Raw genomic sequence first — 25,480 nt, 5'->3', positions numbered from 1 at the left:
CAGAATATTCTTTAACGTACAAGCCTTTGAAATCTGTTAAGGGTCAAATTGTGGCTGATTTTATTGTAGATCACTCAGTGATCGAAATGCCGCAAGACTATGTAGATATAGAGCCTTGGATTTTGTATTTCGATGGTTCGAAACACAAACATGGAACTGGAATTGGAGTTTTAATAATATCCCCCAATAAAGTTCCAACTAAATTCAAATATAAAATCAAAGGGCTTTGTTCTAATAATGAGGCTGAGTATGAGGCTCTAATTACAGGCCTTGAAATTTTAATTCGCCTGGGGGCAAGAAATGTTAACATAAGGGGTGATTCAGAGTTAGTGTTGAGACAATTAACACAAGAATACAAATGTGTTAATGAACATTTAGCAAAATATTTTCTTATAGCAAGTTCTCTTCTGAATCATTTCGATTACATTAACATTGAGCATATACCTCGACAAGAAAACCAAGAAGCAAATGATTTAGCCCAAATAGCTTCAGGGTACAAAATGTCGAAGGAAAAGTTAACTCAGTTGATCGAAATAAAAGATAAACTGGTGTTACTGGAGCCATTAAGCACTAAGTTGCCAATGCCAAAACTTGTGGGGGCAAGTACACCACAAAATAATGAAGATGAAAGCATGGATGATCTCCAGGGAAAAATTCAAATTTTGGCCATTGACAATATGTTAGATAATGATTGGAGAAAGTCCATTGTTGAATATTTGGAAAATCCAATAGGTAATGTGGCTCGAAAGATCAAATATAGGGCTTTAAATTACGTGATTGTGGGAAATGATTTGTTTAAAAAGACTGCAGAAGGAGTGTTGCTGAAATGTCTAAGTGAATCAGAAGCATACTTGGCAGTTTCCCATGTTCACAGTGGGGCTTGTGGATCACATCAAGCAGGCCATAAAATGAAATGGCTTTTATTTCGACAAGGTTTGTATTGGCCTTCGATGTTAAAAGACTGCATAGAATTTGCTAAAGGCTGTCAGGAATGCCAAAAGCATGCAGGGATACAGCATGTACCTGCTAGTGAGTTACACTCCATAATCAAACCTTGGCCTTTCAGAGGATGGGCTTTGGACCTAATTGGTGAAATTAAGCCTGCTTCTTCTAAGAACCAGCGTTATATTGTAGTTGGTATCGATTACTTTACAAAATGGATCAAAGCAGTCCCTTTGCCAAATGTTGATCAGGAAGCAGTAATTAGTTTCATTCAAAATTATATTATTTATAGGTTTGGTATTCCCGAAACAATTACCACTGATCAAGGTTCAGTTTTTACTGGACGAAAAATGAAAGAATTTGCCCAAAAAACTGGCTTTCGATTATTAACCTCAACACCATATTACGCGCAAGCAAATGGTCAGGTCGAAGCAGCCAATAAGATTGTAATTAACTTGATTAAAAAACACATTGCCCAAAAGCCAAGAAATTGGAATAAAACGTTAGATCAAGTTTTATGGGCATGTAGAAATTCTCCTAAGGAATCAACTAATACTACCCCATTTCGACTGACTTATGGGCACGATGCTGTACTTCCGGTCGAAATACATTTGCAATCAGCTAGGGTACAAAAACAAATGGACATTCCAATCGACCATTATTGGAAAATGATGTCAGATGAGTTAGTTGATTTAGATGAGGAGAGATTAAGAGCATTAGAAGTTTTGACTAAACAAAAAGAAAGAGTTGCTAAAGCTTATAATAAGAAAGTGAAGTCAAAAACTTTTAATGTTGGAGATTTAGTTTGGAAGGTTATCCTGCCCATGGATAGTAAGGATCGAGCCTTGGGCAAATGGTCCCCAAATTGGGAAGGACCGTTTAAAATAATTCAGATCTATTCGAATGGTGCTTATGAATTAGAGGAATTAACCCCTCAGAAACGTACTTTGAGTATAAATGGTAAATATTTGAAAAAATATAAACCAACACTGCTCGAAGTTAAAATAAGCATAGAATGAGAGAAATACTGGAAACATAAAAATGGCGATAACAGTAAATTGCCACAAAAGGGCATGTGTCAGTATTACATCAAAAGTAGAATCGAAATACAGAATTCGAAATAAAGAAATTATAAGTTCTACTAATGCATGACCAAGTCCTCATATAGTTTCTTCAAGGTGGCCATCTCTTTAGTTAAGACCTGGTCAGCACTCTCCATAACTCTCGCCTCATCTGCTACAGCTTGAGATGCGCTAAAGGCCTTCAGGCCTTCCCTCCCTTTTTCAGCAACCAGTTTCTGAATCGAGTTAGCGGCCTTCTCCTGGAGTTCCTTGCGTGTGGCCTGCTCTGTCACAATTTTTTGCCTTAGATCATCGACCTGAGACAGCAAATCCGTAATAGTTGCCTCCCAGGAGGAGATGTTATCATCACAGGCTTTGATCTCAGAAGATCCTTCTTTCGCCTCTTTGGTGAGACGTTCGACTTCATGTTGAGCAGCTCGGGCTTTCTCGAGCAGAAGGATATGTGCCTGTTTCTGGGCATCTAGTCTGGCGCCATTTTCGCGTTTTTTCTGCACAGTACTTGCAAATTGGTCAATGATGGCTTCGATTTGGATAACTTTGCCTAGAATCTCATCAGAGGTAAGGGGGTTGTGCAATTTCTTCAAAAAGTTCAGGTGCCCAAAGGCAGCAGAGGGGTTCTCTTCAATGGATTTAAGCACATCTTCCCGTGCGTATTCCATGGATAACTTCAAGAGCAGAGAATCTTGGCGTACTGAAGAGTTTATTTCAGCATCAGATGAGGACGAAGCACCAGGAATCTTTTCACTTGAGGAGTTGGCTTGACTTGTGTTCAGCAGGAGTCGAAAGGCTGCAGCAGGGTCTTCGTCTTGCATTTGAATGAATGTATCTTCTGCGATCCCTATGCTAGCGGAAAGCTTAGATGTTGAAGACGCCGGGTAAATGTCCGAACCTCCAGCTTCAGCCTCTTTTATGGCCTCTTCATCGAAAAAGTTTTCTTCGGATGAACTTTTCTGACTCGATCCATGAGGATTACTGGATCCAATGCCTTGACCTTCACCCTGTTCCTCAACATTCACTGCATCCGTCTCAGGAGCGGGAGATGTTCGAGCACGTGAGGGTATTTCTTCTACAGAAACATTTTGTTGTACCTGATTCGAATTGTCATGGAAAAAGGTTAACAAATAGTTTCGTATAAGCTATGATTAAAATCACATTAAGAGGATGATACCTCGACGGCAGGTTGTTCTTGTGGTGAGTTCGGTTGCTCGACAGGGTTGCCCATCTCAGCAATAGAAGGAGTAGCCTCTACTTCAGTGCCGTCAACATCGGTCGAAGGTGGTTGGACGTCAACAGGTTGATTGTCACCTTGTTCTTTTGAGGACTTGGTCTTTTTCTTTTTCTTCTTGATTGGCTCACCACCCTCGACAGCCACAGGAGGTTCAGGCTCGACCTGCTTTACCTTCTTTTTCTTCTTAGGCATTTGAGCCTGGGAATTGCCTGTCTCTGTTTGGTCAGCAGATTTGGTCGAAGTCGCAGGTAACTTTCTTTTTCTTATAAGAGGTCTTTCCTCTTCTTCCTGTGTTATGAGGGTAAAGAAATGTCAGAATATAGACTTGAAAGAGAGTTATAATATTGACATTAGAAATAAAACTTGCATCTTTCTCTTCGTCTAATTCGACGACCGCATGCTTCGAGCGTTTTGAAGTCGTGGTAGTCTCAGTGCTATCATCTTTCTTTTGACTCTGAAAAAATAAAGAAATATGAGGCAAAGACGTTAAGAGTAAAAGATAAGTTCAGAAGAGTTACCTTCTCTTCTTGTTTCCCTTCTTGGATCTTCACCCCAGTGGGTTTCTTGGGTCTCACATCAGCTCGAGACGTTTCAGTGCTTTTCTTCGTCATGATTGTTTTGCCTGAAAGTAAGAATATTAGAAAAGGCAAAAATACATATCAATTTAGAAAGTCAAAAGTAATTTAATACCTCGAGCTTGAAGGTTTGAGCGAATATTCTCGACCGTTGGTTGTGTAAAACCACTCTCAAGCCTGGAGATCATGATAGTAGTGTCTCCAATTGAACGGGTCGAATAATATTTCTCCCACCAGGTAACAAACCCCATGGTGCAGAAGTGGGAATGGTTGAACTCAAAAGGATGCAGGTTATAGTTTTCATCAAGAGAAATCTTCAAAAACTTCTTGAAAGTCTTTTCCGAAAGATTGGCCCCTCTTATGACGTCTCGAGGATCTTCGAACAAGCTTTTAGGGCGGATTTGCGAGAGGCCAAATTGTCTTGAAACCAAATTAGGCTGGTATCCAACCAGGCCTAAATAGTTCGATTGAACACCTGTACGACAAGACAGGATCTGTGGATTCAAGTAAAATGACCATATTTCGTTCACTTCTTCTTCATTGTCCGGATCGACAGCTGGGAAATAGTCAGTGAACCAGGCCGGGCCAACCTCTCGACTAATGAATGGAGCATGTTGGGGAAGAAACTTGTCAAAGCTCAGAAAAATCCTCATGTACTTTAGGAACAGCTTTTGTGAGTTTTGATCTAAGGTCTTGGGTGTTAATCGAAGTGCTCTCTGGCCTTCGATCGAGCGATTTGCAACTTCTTCAGCATAATCTTGTGGGATTATTAATCCCATTTCTTGTTCGAAAGTGGCATTAAGCCACAACTGGAGAAGCCACATAGGCCCAGATACTAAGAAGGAAGACCCATCCTTCGATTTCTTCAGATCATCGCATGCCTCACCAAGCGATTCGTATAGCACTGCTAACAAGAGGCGTCCAAATCCAAAGTTCTGACCTTCATGAATTTGTAATGCCATTGGAATAAATCTTTTGGCTACTTGCAAGGATTTCGTGCAAAAAACATAGTGAGATAGCCACAGGGTTAAGAAGGCTACGTGCTCTTCATCAGAAACCTCCTCTTCGACGGGTCCTTTGTGTTCAACTATATATTTGGAAAAGGTGTTCTCCTTATATACTAGCTTGATATTGTCACTAGAATTAGTGGGGTCATAAGTTTCTCCGCTAGGCCTAAGGCCTGTGAGGGCGGCTACATCTAAGAGAGTGGGGGTCATCATACCACATTTAAATTGAAAGGTGTTGGTAGAAGACTCGAAAAAGTGCATAGCTGCTATCAGCATTTCTGGTCGATATTCAGGACCAGATCGAGAGAATTGTATCAAATCAAAGATGCCATATGTCTTCCAGAAATCCTCATACGCTTGTTCGACTCGATCAAGCCAAGGTAGGTAATCCCTATGGGCTATTGACGGGGCGGATCGAAAGAGTTTGTGGGGTTTGCTTAAACAATTAAAGTTGTAAGGCTCACTATCAAAAATCCTAGGTTCGCAAGTTGGGTAGCAGGGAAATACCTTGTTCATTTTACTCGAAAGTGATGCTTGGTCTGGCAGGGGTCCACCGAAAGCGTAAACTGTTCTTTCCACTGCGAAAGGGATCATCACCTCCGATTCCCAGGTTTCTGTGTGTTCGGCGTCACCATGTGGTTCTGGAACCACCTTTTCTCCATCAGTCCTGACTGTAAAATGGTGTCATTTCCCAGCAAACGGAACTGCTTGTCCTTGCGACATTGTAAGAAATCTGAAAAGGGATGATTTTCTCGTGAAGGGTTTGGTAGCTGTTGGAATCAGTAAGTAAGAACTTGGATTCGCAAAGAACAGTGGCAAAGTTCAGGGATACGGTGAGGTTGATGAAGAAAGGAATAATAGTTATCTGAAAATAAGAAAGCTTCGCCGGAGATAATGGATACGAATTAGAAGAAGAAGGGTCTCGGAAGCAAAGAAGAAGAAAGGTTTTTTAAGCAGAGAAGCTGAAGGGTTTTTGTCTGGAGTTCTGGCGCTATTTATGGAGTTTCACTTTAAAAAAGGGAAAAACAATATAATAAGAATCAAGGGTCAAAAATCAATCACATCAGATTTCCCTTCCGACTCCCCAGCGTGACACGTGTCCCACTCTGCCTAGAAAGGTGGAATTAATGATGGGTAGTGGGAGATCGAGGCGACGGTTACCAGTAAACGTGCCATCGTGTCACCGTTTCAGGAAAATTGGTAGAAGAAGAGAAAAAATGTCAACTTCTCATCTTCCTTCGATCTCGAATCGAAGCAGACATTTTTTGGGGGCAATTTGTTAGCCCATATTTTTGATGAGCTAAAAATATGCTCTAAATACGAATTTTGCCAGATTATGTTCGAATCGAAAAGAAGGAAGAGTCTATTGAAAGGGATTCACAGGTTCGAGGAAGTATTTACGAAGTATAAGGCTAAGACAAGAAAGAGGGCTTCGAACCATTGGGCGAATCGAGCTGGCATATGGTCGAATCGAAGTCAAGGCAACAAGATTTCTGGACTTAGCGCAATTTCTGACAAAACTTCACAAAATTAGTTCGACTTCGAGCGAAATGGATAACCGTTCTAAGGAGCAGTTATGTGCATGAAAGGTGTACGTAGCAGGACACTTGGCATTAGGATAGTGTTCGACCGTTAGGGCAGTTTATTTTCGAATGTCTATATATAGCAGTTTTTAGTCAGATTTCGGGGTCGCAAATCATTTCTACAAAATCCTTATATACTCAAAGTATCCAGCGCAGAGAGAAACGAGTACGCAAGGAAAATGTATGATTGTGAACCATTTTAAGTTTCTGTAAACTTTACATTTCGAATGCAATGCAATTTACGCTTCGCATTTATAATTTCTGTCTTTTAAATGGTTCATTCGATCGAATGAACTCGTTGAGCCTTTTAATTCTGCAATTTACCTTTCCCTTGTCAATTTACTTCCAGCATTTCGATTCTTTCAAAGAATTTTACTTCCTGTAAGTCTCAAACCAGTGAATGTTTGTTGCAATGATGAACATTAAAGGCTTTACATTTAAAGCAAACACATAAATGACATGCTCCTGAGATTCACTAGTTGGTCTCGCAAGCAATTAACTTAGACTAGCGGTTGTTTACCAAATTACAGCGTAAACAGAACGATACTCTACTTATCCTTGTACAACTTGGTATATTTATCAAAGGGTTAACACCGATGCTGACATGCATTGAAGGTTGAGCCCACTAGGAAGATCCTGGATGCACTACAATTGGATCTGGTCATCTAGGCATCATACGATGATCATAAAGAGGTCCAACTACTTCACGAGATTTTATTCTTAGCTAGCCTCCTTCCATTTGACACCATATTCAATGCCTATCTTCCTAAGAAGGTCTTACTCTAATTCGACCATGTCTAATTTTCTAGGGGATTCCCCATGCACCTCGTCTTACATGCCATATTCCTTCTTGCAGTGATGCATACCAACATTATCAATGGTGGGCAGATAATGTCTTTTCTAGCTATTAAGCTTCGGGGATTATGTGTGGTTGTTGATGCTCTATGGATGTGCACTAATGACTATATGGACTAGTTTTACACTTTCTCATCCATACATCTCGCCTCAACCAGAGACCCTCCCCATATACCTCACCAACATACTACACCAGACAGACACCTAGGTAGAGGATTAACTTATTATTTTTAAGTATGTATCAAGAATGAAAGATATCATATTAAGAATGAAAGAAATGAACGATAGTTTTCGAATTCATTCACCAAAGTATTACAAAGGTGATTTATTTATATAAATATAGAGAATAACCAACTTCTAGTAACTCTTACTAACTAACTTCAATAATTTCTAATAACATAACTAAGTAACTATTCACTTAACTTCTAATAATTCATAGTAATTAACTTCAACCGTTGCTTAATCGTGATAGTATGTTTATATCTTTGTCTCTTCTATTATATAACTGTATTGTAGTTGTAGTTTTTTTCTTTTGTACATGTTTTTTCTAGGCATCAGTTAGGATCTTCAGACCATATTAAATTTGAGGTCAGTGACCGCTGACGTTGAGGCATATGAGGATATTCAACGAGCATTGAGGAAGGCACAAGACCAAAGCATTTTTGGAGCATGCACACAGCAAAGGAGGAATACTCGCCCTTGACTTCCTATTTTGTATTTAGTTCTAGATTATATTTATTTTATATTTTGTATTTCTCTTTCTTATTATCTGTGAAAATTTTAGAATGATTTCTACTACATTCTCATATCCATCAATATTTATCAAGCTCGCATCAATCTAGATTCAACTCTTTTAAAAACAAAAGAAATAACAAATAATAAAAATAAAATTATACTTAAGTACGCAAAGGAAATAAGTTTTTAGTTTGTATGTCCATTACCTATATAATCAAAATTTATTTTCTTTGTGTAGTTGAGGAAATAAGATTCAACTCTTTCATTATGTTGTCGTGGATGTGAAAAATTACTATACAATAAAAACTTATTTGCATTGTATATTTTTACTCAACTACCTAATAAAAATAAGTTTTCGTTGTACAGATGGTCGACATAATGAATCAGATTCTCTGCATGTCAAAGTAAAAGAAATTGCATGGTCTTCGAAAGATATATTTCTTAAATAAGTTTTCTTCTACATAATTAAAAAAAAAATCAAATTGAGACTCCGTAACCTCAGAAAAACATCTTTCGTGAAGTAACCAAGAAGTCGAGGAATACATCGAGCACTTAGCATCTTCCACGTGGCACTCTGTGCAATTGACAATTGCCCGCGGCAATGACGCGTAAGGATGCGTTACGCATTTATTTTATTCTTGTTCTTGTTCATGTTCCTTATCTTACGAGTCAATACAAAAGCACACTATTTATACAAGATCCCCAATTTCTCTATTTTTCCTCCGTTTCTATTGCAATTTCTCAATTACTACGTCGTATTCTGCAAATTCAAACTGGTGAGTTCCCTAGTTGTTGTTCATCATGATCACTTGTGTTGCTTCCTTAATTTTTTTACATGTAACTCTTTTGAACATATCAAATCATGGAATTATGTTACGGTTGTTACATAGTTCTCTAATTGTTCACTATGATCAATTCATCATAGATTGTGAGTGTTTTCAATTTTCGTGTTTGATCAGTGGTCAACAAACACTTTGACCACTGATTTTTTTTTTCTTTTACATGCATGCAACATTGATTTCATTATTGACATGAATTTATCAAAGTTTTTGCAACTTTAGTACTGAATTGGAGATTTCCTGTTTTGTGATTTTGTGTTTTCACAATTTTACCTGACTCTGTTAACATGATTCCTAATCATCATGATCAGGGTCTTGGTTTTCTGAAAGATGGGAGGTGGCAAGGACAAGCACCATGATGAATCTGACAAAGGAATTTTTTCACAGCTTGCTCATGGGGTAGCTGGTGCAGCACATGGTGGACATGGGTACCCACCTGGGGCTTACCCACCACCACCTGGGGCATACCCTCCGCACCAAGGGTACCCTCCACAACATGGGTATCCTCCGGCTGGGTACCCTCCACATCAAGGTTACCCTCCTGCTGGTTACCCACCAGCTGGTTATCCTGGTTCATCTCATGCACCAGGTATATAAATATATATATATATATATATATATATATATATATAATTTTTCTTTTCATTGTTTTTGCTTTATTACATCTTTGGGTTACTCATTATTAGTCATTACTTATTACAAATTTACAATCACTTGACTGATTGAGTTCTGAATTCTCTTGTAGTTGTAAAATTTGTGATGCTGCATACTTGGAAGCATTGCTAATTAACTAAACAGTGGCGTCTTTGTAAATTACATATAACATATTTCACCAACAAACTGCAGTGAAAAGGGATATATATTTACTGTTGATTTAAAGTGTCTCCTAAATTTAACTTGCTTTTAATCAAGGGTAGATACATTCTTTTTTCTTACTTTAATATATGTTCACTCTAAGGAAGGAGACAAATCCATAATGCAATTACATACAAAGATAGGGATTGTTTGGCTACAAAAACAAATTCATGGGATGAGAAAGATTGACTTTAATTTGAATCTTTGATGGTGGTAATTAGAATTGAGTTTCTTGTAGAGACATTGTTGTCTTCTTGTTTGCATTTATCGACAATCTCTTAAGTAACTTTTCTTTTTTAAAGTAATGTATGATATGGCGTTTTTTTTTTTTAACTGCGTTTGAAACTTGTTTGTGCTTGTTGAAGTTCTCTTAACTATTAGTTTGATTTATGCATTGGCTATTGGAAAAGTTTTGTGCTGCTGGCTATGACAATGTGTTGTCCTTGGAAGTTTTTAAACCAAGTTTTCTGTTTTCCCCACCAGGTTCTCATGGGCACGGCGGCATGGGAGCAATGCTCACCGGGGGTGCTGCCGCGGCTGCTGCTGCTTATGGTGCTCACCATGTCTCTCATGGCTCCCATGGCTCCTATGGCCAATATGCTGCACATGGTGCTCACATGCCCCATGGAAAATTCAAGCAGCATGGAAAGCACGGCAAGTTCAAGCATGGAAAGCATGGCAAGTTTGGCAAGCATGGAAAGCATGGCAAATTCGGCAAGCATGGTGGTGGGTTCAAGAAGTGGAAGTGAAGAATGTGTATCTAACTATGATTCTAAAATGCAGCTCTGTGTAGAGCTTAAATCTTTATAATAAACCATACTTTGGATGATGAAATCAATCGATCTATGAGATTATGATACTTGACCCCTTGTTTTCTTTTTTGTTTTCTGTTACTTCGATACTTTTGGGCTTTGGCATTAGCAAAGATAAACGGTTCTGTTTAGATGGTAGAAGTTTTGAACAGCAAAACACACGGGCACTGGATCAAGAGCAAGTCTCAAAGAACCATAGGGATATTATGGACTGCAATTGCACATCTGGAAACCGAATCGTTCTCTTTTTCACATATACAGTTTCATGGAGTTCATATGAACAAAGATAGTTGAACAGAACAAATGTAGAACTCTCAGGACAAGTATTTAACCATTTGTCTAACTTTTTGACCAATTGCAATCAACAACAAATCCTTTTATATATAAGTTTAAGGGTCATACACTTTTTAACGGTGTAAAATTATTTTATATGGTAATCTAATTATTGTGATTAGATGATAGTGTAAGATTTATATTGTCATTGTATAATTTTTTTCTCTTTATATATTACATGAAATTAATTAATATGAAATTTGTTATACAAGATTTTTTTTTTTAATGGAAAATTTGCTATACTGATGGGAAATATCAAATGATTCCTATCAGTTTGATAGGTTAAATACGTTTTAGGAAGAAAAAAAATACAATTTAATCGTTGAATGAATTTCAACCAATTCAACTGTTGATAAATGTGCCAATTTTATGTGTTATGTGACTTAAAATTGGATAGTCTTCTTTGTATTAAGAGTTCTTCGAAGTCAAAACTAAAGTAAAAAAAAAAGGGAAAAAGTCATGCATGAAAAGGAAAATACCTCAGCTTTCCAAACAATTTGGTAAAAAGCCTTAAAAAAACTTATTTTTCTAACATGCAATGCATTGGAAATTCACTACACCATGGTTGTCTCCTCCCAAAGGCAACCTTGGGGGCTGAGTTCATAAAAAAGAACCCCTTTACCACAAGATTCAGTGCACACATGAAAAAGAGAGAAGAGGAAAGCACACTCCCAAGCTTTGCAAAACACAAAACAAGGCGAGTGTAGAATTTTTTAGTTGGCTCTTCCTTCCTTCTTTGATGCTCACAATTTTGGTGTGTTTAAGGGAGGAAGATGAGTGGCATTTGCTTTCTCTTGGGTCGGCTGAAGGGTGAGGTGAAAGAAGAGACCAACTTGTGCACTAAGTAGAATTGAAACATAAAAAAAAAGTGGAGTGGGCGGGGGAGTGAGGTTGAGTGTTCAAGTGGATAGAATTAATTTACACGGTGTAACAATGTGAAATTATTTTTTCTAGTGATAAAAAATATTTTTTTACTAACTTTAAGAATTAAATCTAAACAAATAATTTTTTTAAACTTAACACTAGAGGAATTTATTATTTATGTAATTAAATAGATTTAAAAGATCATATATATATATATATATATATATATATATATATATATATATATATATATATATATATATATATTATTTTTCTTAAAAGGAATTAAATCAACAACCAAATATCATAGACAAAAATAATTTGCGGGAAACACTTATAGACTATTAATCACAAAAAAAAACCAATTATTTAAAACATTCTACTCGTAGTAAAATTAACTTAACACTATGATTCTAATTACAGTCCATAATCAATCCAATCAAAGACAATTACTCATAAACAATAAATGCACACAAACATTAAGTTGTAATTTTTATGGTGTTATAATGTGATTCAACTCCATGATATCCAAAAACCTTAGAAAGACAAGCTTGAAGCAAAGCTTGATGCAAAGAAGGTTGTTGAAAATGTTGAAGCTAAAAAGAAGCAAGACAATACAGTCCAGGCTGAAGGAACTGCAAAGGTTGTGGATGATGCTATTGTTAATGATGTCCTGATTGATCTCACATGTCAACATGATCATGCGTGCAATGGTATCCAATGCAGACAACGCTAATGAGGTTGTGCACACAAGTCAACATGATCATGCGTGCAAGTAAGTTGACACCTCAAATGAAGCTACTTTAGTGGAGGAAGGCTTGCATGATGTAGTGGTAGTTTACTCCATCAATTTTGGTGCTACTCCTATCAACTACACACACTGCTCCAACTTCCTTAAGTGAAGATTGAGTACAAGAGATGAAAAGTCACACCATCGATAATTTTGTCGAGAAACAAAGACGGGAGAATAAGTAAGTCGTTTAGGCAATCTATGCATAACACTATCAATGCTCAGTTCAACAATCTTGGAATTCTGTTATTACACGATCTTCAACAAGCTCAGTTTAATATGTTGGGAGTTATTGCGACACCTATCGTCCAACCCCCTCCACCTATCCAACAGTCACCTGCCATTGAACAACCTCCACCAGCAAGTATTTAACCTGCCCATGTTGAACCAACACCCACTACTCCAAAAAAGACATTTAACGACGGTTAAAAATAACTTTCAACGACGGTTAAGAATCATTTTTATAGTCAACATTGTTGAAAGTCGATATCATTAACGACGGTTCTAACAAAAATCGTTGTTGAAAAATTGACCTTTTTAAGACGGTTTTTACATCAAAACTGTCTTAGAAAATATTTATTATAAGATGGTTTTATAGCAAAACTGTCTTAGAAAATATGTTTTTTAAGACGATTCTATTGTAAGAACTGTCTTAAAAACATATATTCTAAAACGATTTTTATATCAAAATCGTCTTAGAAAGTAGGCATTTTAAGATAGTTCTTAAATCAGAGTCGTCAAAACCGTCTTAGAAAGCATACAACAGATTTTGACACTAGCCTTTTGAATGCATTTCAACCTAAATAAGCATCCCCTCAATAATCAACCTAAATATACTAAATGACTACGAAATTACAATAATCAAACATTAACCAAAGCATCCCCTCAATAATTCCATCATTAGTTTTTTCAATTTCAGGACGTTGTTGTCAAAGAAATGGAGAAAAGAGTTATTAAGCCAAAATGACACGCATTTGATGATGGATCAATGACCTACCTAAATTCACCAGTAGAATCTTAAATAATAACCAATCATTTATTTTTCATTAGTCAGTAGTCATATAAGGGGGTGTTTGGTTTGCCTGTTTTCTGTTTTCATTTTCACTGAAAACAGAAAATGGTAATGAAAATGTGTTTGGTTGGATTTTTGAAAATATTTTCAGTGAAAATGAAAACATAAAACAATCAGAAAATGAAAACAATAAAAATTCATTTTCAGTATTTTCAGTTGAAAAAAGGAACCTCATTTTGGATAAAATGAAAATGAGATGACAATGAATCTAATTTTAAGCAAATTTAAAAATACAAAAAATACAAGAAGTCAATATCATAAATTTTCAGTGTTTTTATTTCCTAAAAACAGAAATCAAGAAGTCAAACAAAACATATTTTCAGAATTCTAATCTTTTGAAAATGAAAACAAGAAATGAAAATGCAAACCAAACACACCCTAAGGGTGGCGAAGTCATAAAATGTGGGATTTAGTCTCTGCTACCTTGGATGATTCCATTTATTTTTCATTTATTCTTGTTTTTTCACTAATTGGTGTGTCATTAACTCATTATGTGTGTCACGGATGGTTCAATTTATGATTAAAATAGATTTTTCATCTTTATAAATAAATATGCAAATGATCAAAATTTGTATTTCTAAAATTTTCAGTACGTTTTTCGTCCTTATAAGATTGAAATGTATCTTTTTTTTACCTGAACTAAGTTTGGGTAAATCCAAACCTATGATGATAACTTTTACATTGATTATGTATATAACCAATATAAACATGACATTTTTTACATTTATATATGTAACAGATGTAAAAAAGACATTCAAGTAGGTTTGAATTTTCGAACCTTGCTCCAAACAAAAAAAAAAATAATACATTTTAATTTTATAAGAACGAAAAATATACTAAAAATTTTATAGGGATAAATTTCGAGTATTTTGATATTTATGAAAAAAAAAACATATTTTAACCTCCATTTATTCTTCACGATATTTTCCACGTGGAAGCTTAATTCTTATATAAACATGGGGCATCTATCCTATTCTTCTTCACTGGCTATATCATTTCACAAGGATGACTTGAACTTAATTATTTTATTGTATATTGCCATATTCTTCTGGAACCAGCAATGTCATGCAAAATGTCGTTTCTTTCCATGATCAAAGCATGTATATATACTATCACATTTATTAATGTTGTCTAAAACAAATAAAGAATTTTGTTTCCTCATGAACTCTTGATACAATCTTTTTCTTTTCTCACCAATTATATCAAGAAGAATAGGAATGACGTTGAAAAAAAAATTCGTGGATTCCACTAAATATTAAATGCCTTGAATATATTTTAGGTCCATATAAATTATCTAATTTTGTTTTGAGCCTCTAATTATTATTTTTATTGTGTTAAGTCCCTAATCAAACAAAAAATTGTTTTTAGCTCTTGTTAGTTTGTTTTAGTCCTTCTAATATAGCTATTTTTTTTTTTGATTCCTGATAAATTAACGAATTTTATTTTGGATTTCTATTAAATATTTTTTAAGAAAACCAATGCAAAATGAATAAAATTTTATAAGGATGAAAATAATATATATATATATATATATATATATATATATATATATATATATATATATATATATATTGGAATGACTAAACAAAATAACAAGAATTAAAAAAATTATTTTATTAGGGTCTCAACACCAGAAAATTTTTATTAGGAACACAGAAACATATCTAACTCATTAAATTCTATTCGCTAAATAGGAGATGGAAGTTGCATTCATAGTTGTACAACTTGGTTCGTCCTGGTCGGTCGAATCGGTCCAACCGGGATTTGATGACCTAATCGAATCGGTTCTACTATTGGATCGGTCACACAATTTAGTGACCAAACCCATCCAGTTAGGTACCAGATCTCGGTTGGACCGGTCTAAAAAATAAATAAATCACCTCTACGAAGTCGTTTTGATGTTTTATTATTATTAATTGTTATTTTGGATTTTAAAGTATGAATGAATTTTTTTTAATTAAATAATATTAATTATATATTTATATATAATAGATACATATATAATTTTAAATTTTTAATATATATAGAATCAAATCGGACTAATTAATGATCTATGATTCACTATTTTAACCGGATTGGATTTCACAACTATACATTCATTATATAATGAAATTTAATGCTGTCTAGTACACTGGCGTGTGAAAGGGGAAAGTAGTTTTGCACCATGCGAAAGTTTATATGGACCGTCCGATAACTACTCAATATTTGGATGGCTAGGATTTTGTTGCCTGAACCGGGTGACATGGATTTCATGAAAATAACAATAACTTGATATTAAATTGTTTTCTATTTAACTTTCTTACTTGGTAGACCTTTTGTATTGGCTATTTCAATTTTATGGAGTTTTTTTTATTTATTTTATATACATTTGTCACCAAATAACTAGTCTGCACTAAAACCAGGGCGCATTGCTTGGTGGAGATGCTGCTACTACCTCTGTTCAGGGTCGGTCCAACAATAAACAAGATCTAAAATAAATTCAATAAAAATTATTTAAATATGTTAGGCCTTTTTTCTAACATATATGATATATGACTTTTATTTTATTCATGTATAAGACATTTTTTTACTTTATAGATATTAATGACATTTTTTTGTTGATGAACCTCAAGTATAAGTTTTAATTGTTTTATCCTTAAGTCGTTCTGTCTCTCCTATTGCTGTATAAGTGCATATGCTGCTCACCATTTGTACCATGACCACTATACTCGTGCTCCTTACATACCACATTAAAAATTCAATCAGCAACTCAAACCAACCTCAAGCATGGAAAGTTTAGCAAACATGTATGTAGAGCAACCATGACCCTAAATGCTACTGCCTATTTTTCTATAAAAATTAACCATTTTTTTATGTTAGATAATCATTTATCAATACTTTGCTTGACACCTATATTGTTATGCATCGAAGGATTCTAGAAATTAATCCTCAAAACATGGAGCCACAGATAAATTTACTGGATCATGTGTTCACATCTAAAGTTGCTGCTAACAGCAAAAATGCGATGACTAATGTTTAAAGATAAGTTAATGAGAAGAATATAAATTAACATAAACAAAATCAATAGACGGTGCAGCCAATCAGATAACTAAAGCACATGTCAATGGACAGCAGAAAATCAAACACCATTTATTTTCTGTTCAAAATAAAATATGGAAGAAAAGAGTGATACAATTGAATGTCTCCAGTATTTAATTACAGTCAAATAAAAGATCTACTAAGACATCAAAGACCAAAAAGTGCATCCTCTTAAGAAATTCCCGGCCTCCATTTCTCTTGACTGCAATATATTGATAACATGATACAAAGCCAAAAAAAAATTCTAAATTGTTACAAAAGAACCAATTGTCTAATCTCTATGAATATCTTACATCCTCAATATGGATACAGATTCTTCACTTGTGAAAGTTTACAATCTTTGTGTTGACAATTAGTTGGAAATTAAATCTCCTTTGGATTTATGTCTCTTATTCCCCTATCCATCAATGTTTTAACAAACACAAATCTAAGTTGATTTCAATACGGTGGATGATCATCCTCAGAAGTTTGAGGAGGAACTGCTTTCCATCCTGGTTTCTCATCCCAGTACATATCATAATATATATGACCAGGACTGTGATCTGGCACACAGCACCATATGCCCACATACCGCTTAACACGATTTCTGAATTTTTCTTCCCTTTCCTGGAAAATAAATGCATGGCATCAGCACATAGTAACATTTTTTTTTCTTTGTAGTTGGATGCTAACTCAACAAAGTAAAACTTCAAATGAAAAAAAGCAAAATGTCCCTGCCTTGTCAGTAAAACCTGTGAATGCATCTTGCACTGTAGAGAACTTGATCACTTTTACATCCTTGAGTGACGAGAATACTTTCATAAACTGCAAATACAGGTAGAAACAACAGTGTTAAATGGACAGACATGATTAATACCATCAAGTTTACCAGAATTTCATTTATTGTTTTGTTCCGAGTTTCATTTCTGGTTTATTGGTTCTCTGGTTCCTATCAAGGACATTCTGTATAATCATGGCAGTGTACTTTATAGGTTGATTTAGAAAAATTTAAACAGAAATTAGTATTAAATAGATAGGCATGATAATAGATATAATGATATATAATTAAATACCATTTCTTCATTGCTGTGCTTGGGAAATTTAAGTACTCCCCCAACAGTGGTATCATTTGATGCTGATGCATCACAATCTTGGGTTCCATCTTTACAGAGCTGAACATCAAGCCAAGACTTTTTTACCTGAACTCAAGAACCAAAGGCAAATAAGTTTATTTTAACTGACATAAATCAAAGCAAGAACCATGATTTAAAATGGATGTAAAAGACATTTATTACCTCTGATGGAAGAGAAGGATTATCAAGTATTGAGTACTCTCTAAAATCTATTTGAGGACCAAACTCTTCTTCAGGGAGCTTTTTCAACATGACATTCACCTACAGTAGAGTGCATTTCCATAGCAGCATAAGGAAGTGACTGATAAAATGTTATAATTATGTAAACAAGGGAGAGGTGGGGAGAAAGAAAAGATGGGGAACACATTAAATATTGCAACAAGAATTGAAGAAAACACAAAATTCAAACACCATATAGAAATAAATAAATTAAAAAACATCTAATTTAATTTTAAGTACACTCTTGAGGTAGCAGCAAGTTTAAACATGAATCAAACACCCAAAATAAATTATCTGATTTATTGAAGTAATGGAATGGGATATATAGAGCAAACAAAAATTCATATGGATAAATTTCTGCACTTTGAGCCCATTCAAGGTTTTCTTTTGAGCTTCATGAAATGGTATGGGCATAAATCAATATAAAGAGAAATGTTTTGATTTTGAACACACATTCCACTCCCATCAGAGGCTATTCACTTTTATTCAATATCATACAGCAGTCACGGACGCTAATTTATATATCATCGTGAATTGAATTTCAATGAATTTTAGGTTCAATTATTCTTCTAAAGTTACTTTTCAAAATTTACTTGTGCATTTTGTGGGTTACTTTCAGAGCATTAGAAGATGGAAAATTAGAGAAAAGATTTTCCACAAAATTGCGGTGAAATACCTTTGAAATACTAGTTTTAACTCCAATCATTAACTTTCAGTTCTGCCCATGTTTATGTTTTCCACAGCTACAATTATGACAAAAAATCTTCAATTATCTCTCATTGACCTACAGACCAACGGTGGCTAGACGCATTCCTGATTGATTAACCTTTTTTGAATGGTTTCCCTTATTCACTGATTAAAGATCAGAGCTCGAAGCCTGAAAAAGGTCTGAGGCCATGATTGAAACCGCTGTCCAAATACAAACCATAGGTGCCAGAGCTGCTACAATTGCTTCACCAGTAGCTGCTGTAGGTATTGGAAATATATGCCTTTTCGTCTTGACTTTCCATGTTCTTCTTAGGTTCATTCTCCCTTTGGATTTAGAAGTGAAAGTCTTTTGCTTCTATCTAACAAGGCCCAAGTTACAGCAGGCTCTTTCTATTATGAAATGGTTCATCTGTATCTATTTATTGGATAGTTAAGTATATAGGATTTGTACCTTCTTTGATTTGATTTTACTTCATTCCCCCTTGACTATGCTTCCGCTCGACCCAAGCAGCTCTGGAGTCAGCTCAAGACGGACATAACAGTCCATAAACCTATGAAACTTTCTATTTTTTTATTTACTTTTTTGGTTAGGAAGTCTATTGGTACCTATCCCCATATCCCAACAGTTTTGAGGCCTCAATAATAAGAAACATATTGCTCATTGAGTACAACATAAAAGTATTGTTACTTATGGCATAGACTATTTGGTAATTGGACCCAAAGGTATCAATATGATTATTTAACCTTCCAGTTCCAAATGATCCAATTGATAAATGAACAATAAAAATAATAAGGAATCACTTAAATACCTCAAATACGTGGTCCAAAGGACAGAGAAAAGGTTGTCTAGTCATGGACCCTTCCAAAATACCAGGATGGGGATACCATAGCCTATCAATCCTGCACCATAGTGGCGGCATGACCTAAACACACAAAGAATCTACTTCAAGATAAAAATAGAGAATTTATTAAAAGTTAAAATGGAAAAAAAATGAAGCCATCAATCATAAAAACCAAGCATACCCACAATAGCTAAATCACCTGCCAGATGTATGTTTCAACTAAAACTGTCATACCAGAAAACATTTTCAACTAAAACTGAAATTTGAAACCAGTTATATAAACCATTTCAACATGTTAGCACATAGAATAATGTATTTCAGTATATTTTGGATAGTAAGGAACCTTGCAGCTTTAGGCAGGAATGATATTTATTAGAAGGGGGAAGGGGGGGAATGAAGAATCAAGAAACCAGTACCAGAATTGTGCGAGCAGTTATTTTCCACTCACTGAATAATTGGAAAGCAACAAGGGAAGGAAAAGCAACAAGGGAAGAAAAGCACCAAGGAACGAGTAACAGCTGTAATACTTATAATGACAACTTAACCAAAAATGGTGAATACAATGAGAATCAAGAATCTTCAATTCAACCATAGCTTTTTATTATGTGACAAAAAACAACCATAATCTAAGTTGAGGACTAGATTTTGGTGAAATGCTTGAGTGAAGAAGCACTCAGCAGCATCTTGATTTATAATCATTCATATTCATATTGAATTACATTTAAGAGCAATAATTAGAAAATGTAACTCCCTAGGATAATGATAAGACACTATACATGAATCTGCCTCTTTAACTAGCCTAGACATTATTTCCCTAGGAATACAAACAGTTTTCAACAATCTAGTACCCTAATACATATCAATACCGATGAATGCAAAAAGAATATGGGACAACTAAAACAGCTAAGTAAAAACTATGGCTTATCACTAATGAAAATATGTGACATGAATGTGTGCTTTCAATATGTAACACAACATAAATTTATGGAAGCATACAACCACTTCTCTTCTGCCAAAACAAAATTCTGATGTACATGCTTTTGGTTTACATTAAGCATTAAGCAAACAACATAATTACACTGCACAACTGCATAGCAAATTAAACAACCTAGTTCTTTAGTTTCATATAGAGGATTCTATTAGAATTTTAAACATATTTATTAAGAAGTACTGAGCCAAAATAAAATAAAAGTGTAGTCCATTTTCATCTAAATGTTAATGGTTTATCACTTAACAGGATTCATAAAAAAAAATGTTATAACAGTAGATATTGACCATGACACTTTGCAATTCTTATTCAGCATGTAATACAATAAGCATGTATGATCCCAAAAATTAGTTCTTACCAGTGTTCTGTTTAAAAGGGAAGCAATTGCAAGTGCTGCCCTAATCTGTTTAATCTGAAAGAAAAAAATGTGCAACAAGTATTACAACATGCAACATAATTTTGCTTAAAGTGTAGACATGGACAAGATCAGGTTGATACATACATACTTGGTAATTAACAAGAGTAAAATGTGATTCAACATTATGCTCCCCACTTAGCAATAAGTTTTTTGGAATATGTGGCTTAAATGACAAGAAACCCCCTGCAAAAGTTTATCTAAAAATTAGGTTGCAGTAATTCATGAAACAGAGTAGACTAATCAATCAGAAGAGGAAACTGTAACCAATCCATTCATATGCTTAAGTGAAAAAAAATTAGAAATCAGCATCACAGTCTAATGCAGATAGAGTAGAAACCACTCAGTACAAGATTTAAGTAACAGGCAAAGACAAATAATGAGATGAGTGTATTTACACAAGTGCGTTAAAATAATAAAATTAAGAGAATGTCTGCACACCCAAATTGAGTGAGGAACAGCAACTAATTTACCAAGAGGATTATAGTATTCTGGTGGATCGAGGAAGTGCATGGCTTCTCGCAGTCGATGGCGCTTTCCTTCAGTGCCTCCATATTGAAATGTTGTGTGCACTGCATATGGCTCCAACCTTAGTTGCTGGTACATAGCCTGCAATCATAAATTCAGAATATATAAATAAACATTCTTACATCAAACAGCTACACAAATTCTCTAATCCGATCAACATTCCTCCAGATAGTTTATTGCATGAAAGAAAACAAAGGTATAGCAAATAAAAATCAGAAGAAAGAAATATTTCAAACAGTTGAAAATTCTTAATTGAATAAAACCTACCTGGATAAAATATGTATGTCCACTACAGAAGATACTTGCCGGCAAAATCCCCAGCTTCAGTTTTCCATCAAAAACAAAAACAAGCCCACTTTCATCATCAACAGATGGACCTAACTGTCTGTGAACAATATCATTAAACCCATTTTGATCCCATATCTGGTCATCAGCTAGGAGCATTTCTTTCCATTGCTTTGCCAATTTTTTTGCAGACTCTGTAGGTCTCCAATGGAAAATTCCTATGTTGTATGCGCCACTAACTATTCAAGGTGATAGACAAGATCATCAATATACAGTCAAAATAACATGAAACAATATGCATAATAAATGAAAGATGAAGAGAAACAATAGGTAAGAGAAATGATTTGGTTACTGTGACTCTAAAGCAATATAACCAGGGAGAGAAAAACTTGCTTCAGTATTATGCCATTTAATTTCATAAGTTGGTTGTGCTGAAGAATGTGCTACAAGATGTGAACTTCCATAAGATTAATTTTACTTTTATGAACTGGGAAGACCAATAATAGAATAAGAAAACCTTCAGGCATCTGTCAAAGGTTGCATTGAAGATCAATTTGCTAGCTTCTAATCTAAAGCCATGCCAAACAGGGTAACAAGGCACTCTAAAGTGATGTCTCAAAACTGTTTTTATGAATTAACATATAAAAGATGACTATCATTCAAAGAAATAATTTTCATGCCCGTAGATGTCCTTTGACTGGAACTTGACTGGGTTACATGTTCTATATAATTCATAAATATGGTTCATGGCAAAAATAAATATGCTAGCAGAACCTACATAAGCACAGTAAAAATAATGACAAAAAGTTAATATTCACCTTCAGGCCAATTTTCCAAACTATCATCAACAACAGTTGGTATAACTTGATCACTTGAAGTTAAAACATCTGCTTCTGGATAACGAGCAAGATACGGAAGCGGGTTCTGTTTAACAATTATTTATTCAATAATTAGGAATAACATATAACAATCAGATTATTGGTTTCGAGACATTGTAAAAGATGATAGTGCATAATGAATTTAAAAGAAAAGATCATAATAAATCATAATAATTGCATGGAAAAATATAGAGTTAGATGATAAAAACAAATAATACTATAGGGGATAGGGGAATAGCAAACAGAACAAGAAAATGAACAGAATCTCTGATAACTATATTGCATTCACTGTAGAGAAAGAAAATATCCTAATCAATAGAATTTCACTGATTCTTTCAGATCATTAATCAAAATCTAACCAAGCCTATGAACCATCCTAATAATTCAAACAAATTGGCTCAAGAAAGCATGTGCAAAAATGAATATCACCTTCAACCAAACCATGTCAGTATCACACATCAACAGCTCGAAACCAAAAGGCAGTATTGAGTCTATCAGAATAACTTTTTCTCTCCCCATTTTATGAAATGTTGGAGAACCCCAGCCAACATCAACTGTGCTCATATGGCTGCCCATGTCAAAAACTGGTATCCCTTTCCAATACAGTGCCTCCAATAATTTGGTGTCCATTGCACCTAAAAGTTAGGTTTCAAAATTCAAACAACAAAATACTGGATATGCATTTCTAGTAAGGCATCACTACTGCATATATATGACAGATAAAACAAGACTTAAACAGAGATGCTCACCAACAAGGAAATTAGAAACCCCCAGATCTGTCAATTGTTTAACCCACGTAAGAATAAAATCCATGAACGCGTAGTTACCAAAGGTCACTATTATAGCATTATCCTTCACCCTTTGCCGAACCAATTCTTTGGTCAGCCTGAAATCCTTCAAAGGTGGCATCTTTTTATTGGGTGGTGGATCATCCCATATAGACCTTGGTGATTCATTTCGTGGCCTTGGGGAAGGAGGGGGCACAGTATGCACCGCTGCTGACTGAGAAACATTTAGTGTCTGATCCGTAACATGAGTTGCATCACCTGCAAAACCATGTTCAACTAAGGTTTAAAATCCAACTCATACATATTGTAAGAAAACAAAGGCTTTAAATGCATAAAAATTGTCCTACATAGGCACTACCACCATTAAATTGTCAATAGAGTTAACATCTCTCTCTCAAACACACAAAAAAGAAAACATATATCTCAACTTTCCTTTTCCAACAAGAATTAAATAAGCCCAGCAGAAAAACAAGACAAAATTTAAGGATTTAGCTAATGCTCCAAAACTCAAACACCTTCAAACATTACCCCCCATCTACCACTCCGATGACATAAGAAAAGCAAGTACCATTATCTAAGCAATAATAACAACAATGATTGAAATGGGTATTTAAAAATGAAGCTAAAACTAATGAGGAACAAAAAAAGGCACGATTTTTAACGGAAACACATACTCGAAATGGAAGAGAGCCATGCAGAAGATTGAGCAGAAGGAGGGTTGGCTGAGTATATAGCAGAGAAGACGTAGAAAGAAGAAACCACGATGCCAATGATGACAACAGTGTAGATCGTGAGGAACAGAGGCTTCGAATTAGCCACTTCCTCAAACCCTTTTCTCCACGCCATCTTTACCAAATCAATGTTTTCACAAATCACCAACACCAAAAAACCATTCTCATCTTTCAATGCTTCAGAAACAAGAGACGTAGAAGATGGTGAAATGAAAAACCAAGATTTGATTAACCTTGAGAGTAGCTTGTTTGGTTCAGATTGCCACTTCCAGATTCTCTGGATGTGTAATGGTCAACTCAAATGCTTGTCCTGCTTGACATGACAGCATTAGTTTTGTATTTGTCTAACATGACCAAAATACTAACCAATAAACAATCTTTTTTTAATTACTCTATAATTACATTGATCTTGATTTTGGATCTGTTGACCTTTTTTTATTTTTCCTTTTCGATGACGGCTTTTAAACCGTTTCTCTTTCAGGAAATCACAAAGGGGAATAGGGGATACAGACAAAAATTTGCACTAGAAAGATTGTTTTTTAGAATGTAATTTTGATTTAAAGCCTTTTGCTTTAATGTCAAATTAGTATTTTAGGTGGTGGTTTTTTTTTGGTGAATTTTTCGGTGGTGGTTTAAATAAGATAAATATTTATTTTATATAATTAATTATATTTTATACTAAATAATTTTTAAATATAAATTATACTTTAGATTTATAATAATTAATTTAAGTTATGATATACAATTATTTTTAATTATTGATGGTAAGATAATGGTTTGCAGTGTTCATCTTTAATTAATTAAGTATATGCAATTAATTAATTAATTATTAGATAATGGTTTGTAGTGTTTATATTTATGTTTATACTTAAACATGTTGCATGCGTGATGAGTTAGCTTTTAGAGTGTTTGAACCTACCTAAGTGAGGTTTGAGTTTTATGAGAATAGGATTGCCAATTTTGTGAGTTGTGGAGTGTAAAGAGACGGAATAAGAGTCATAAAATCTTCCAAAAATTCTTGTCCTTAATTTACTTTGTTCAAGAAGAGTACATTTTTTACTCTTTTTTGTTGTTGGGGCTATGTAAAATGGTAAGAATCATCTTCTCCTTTCATTTGAAGTTCCATTTTTATTTTTCTTCATAGGTTGTGGGTGGTGACTTGTTGTGTGGTAGTTGAGTGGTAATAGGAAAACTCTCATCTTGGACCCAAAGTCCTCTCCTTTTTCTTTCTTCCTCTCAAAGTTTTTTTTCTTGGTTTATAGAGATAAGTGAAGCTCGCCTCTTTCTTGTTTTGGATGTTTTTGAATTTGTAATGTTAGAAAATGCTTTGTTGAAG

The 25,480-nt window shown here is 34.7% G+C and overlaps 2 protein-coding genes across 2 annotated transcripts; one reads left to right on the top strand and one right to left on the bottom strand.

Annotated features, from left to right (window-relative positions):
• The first annotated feature begins 8,628 nt into the window (after positions 1 to 8,628).
• Positions 8,629 to 10,577, top strand: LOC114391234 (glycine-rich protein A3-like). Its single transcript, XM_028352287.1, has 3 exons — positions 8,629 to 8,783; positions 9,158 to 9,435; positions 10,185 to 10,577. The coding sequence occupies exons 2-3, from the start codon at positions 9,177 to 9,179 to the stop codon at positions 10,448 to 10,450; spliced, it is 525 nt and encodes a 174-aa protein (XP_028208088.1). The 5' UTR covers positions 8,629 to 8,783; positions 9,158 to 9,176; the 3' UTR covers positions 10,451 to 10,577.
• Positions 10,578 to 16,676: 6,099 nt separating this feature from the next.
• LOC114390578 (arabinosyltransferase XEG113-like) lies at positions 16,677 to 24,479 on the bottom strand. The gene is made up of 13 exons (XM_028351359.1): positions 24,088 to 24,479; positions 23,375 to 23,671; positions 23,055 to 23,260; positions 22,566 to 22,671; positions 21,730 to 21,986; positions 21,408 to 21,543; positions 21,026 to 21,120; positions 20,878 to 20,931; positions 19,499 to 19,612; positions 17,925 to 18,023; positions 17,703 to 17,828; positions 17,368 to 17,454; positions 16,677 to 17,256 (listed from the first exon to the last, which is right to left on the bottom strand). The coding sequence occupies exons 1-13, from the start codon at positions 24,257 to 24,259 to the stop codon at positions 17,089 to 17,091; spliced, it is 1,917 nt and encodes a 638-aa protein (XP_028207160.1). The 5' UTR covers positions 24,260 to 24,479; the 3' UTR covers positions 16,677 to 17,088.
• Between the last annotated feature and the right edge of the window lie 1,001 nt (positions 24,480 to 25,480).

This window comes from Glycine soja, chromosome 16 (genome assembly GCF_004193775.1).
Source record: "Glycine soja cultivar W05 chromosome 16, ASM419377v2, whole genome shotgun sequence".
Taxonomy (NCBI): domain Eukaryota; kingdom Viridiplantae; phylum Streptophyta; class Magnoliopsida; order Fabales; family Fabaceae; genus Glycine; species Glycine soja.
The sequence above is the reverse complement of the archived record's forward strand: the minus strand, read 5'-3'. Positions and strand labels throughout refer to the sequence as shown.

Excerpts from the sequence above, each read along its gene's own strand:
- LOC114391234 (XM_028352287.1), top strand. The coding sequence starts at position 9,177 with ATGGGAGGTGGCAAGGACAAGCACCATGATGAATCTGACAAAGGAATT. Across the intron at positions 9,436-10,184 it reads TGGTTCATCTCATGCACCAG|GTTCTCATGGGCACGGCGGC; the intron begins GTATATAAATAT and ends TTTCCCCACCAG.
- LOC114390578 (XM_028351359.1), bottom strand. The coding sequence starts at position 24,259 with ATGGCGTGGAGAAAAGGGTTTGAGGAAGTGGCTAATTCGAAGCCTCTG. Across the intron at positions 18,024-19,498 it reads CTTTGGACCACGTATTTGAG|GTGAATGTCATGTTGAAAAA; the intron begins GTATTTAAGTGA and ends ACTCTACTGTAG. Across the intron at positions 17,455-17,702 it reads AGCACAGCAATGAAGAAATG|TTTATGAAAGTATTCTCGTC; the intron begins GTATTTAATTAT and ends CTGTATTTGCAG.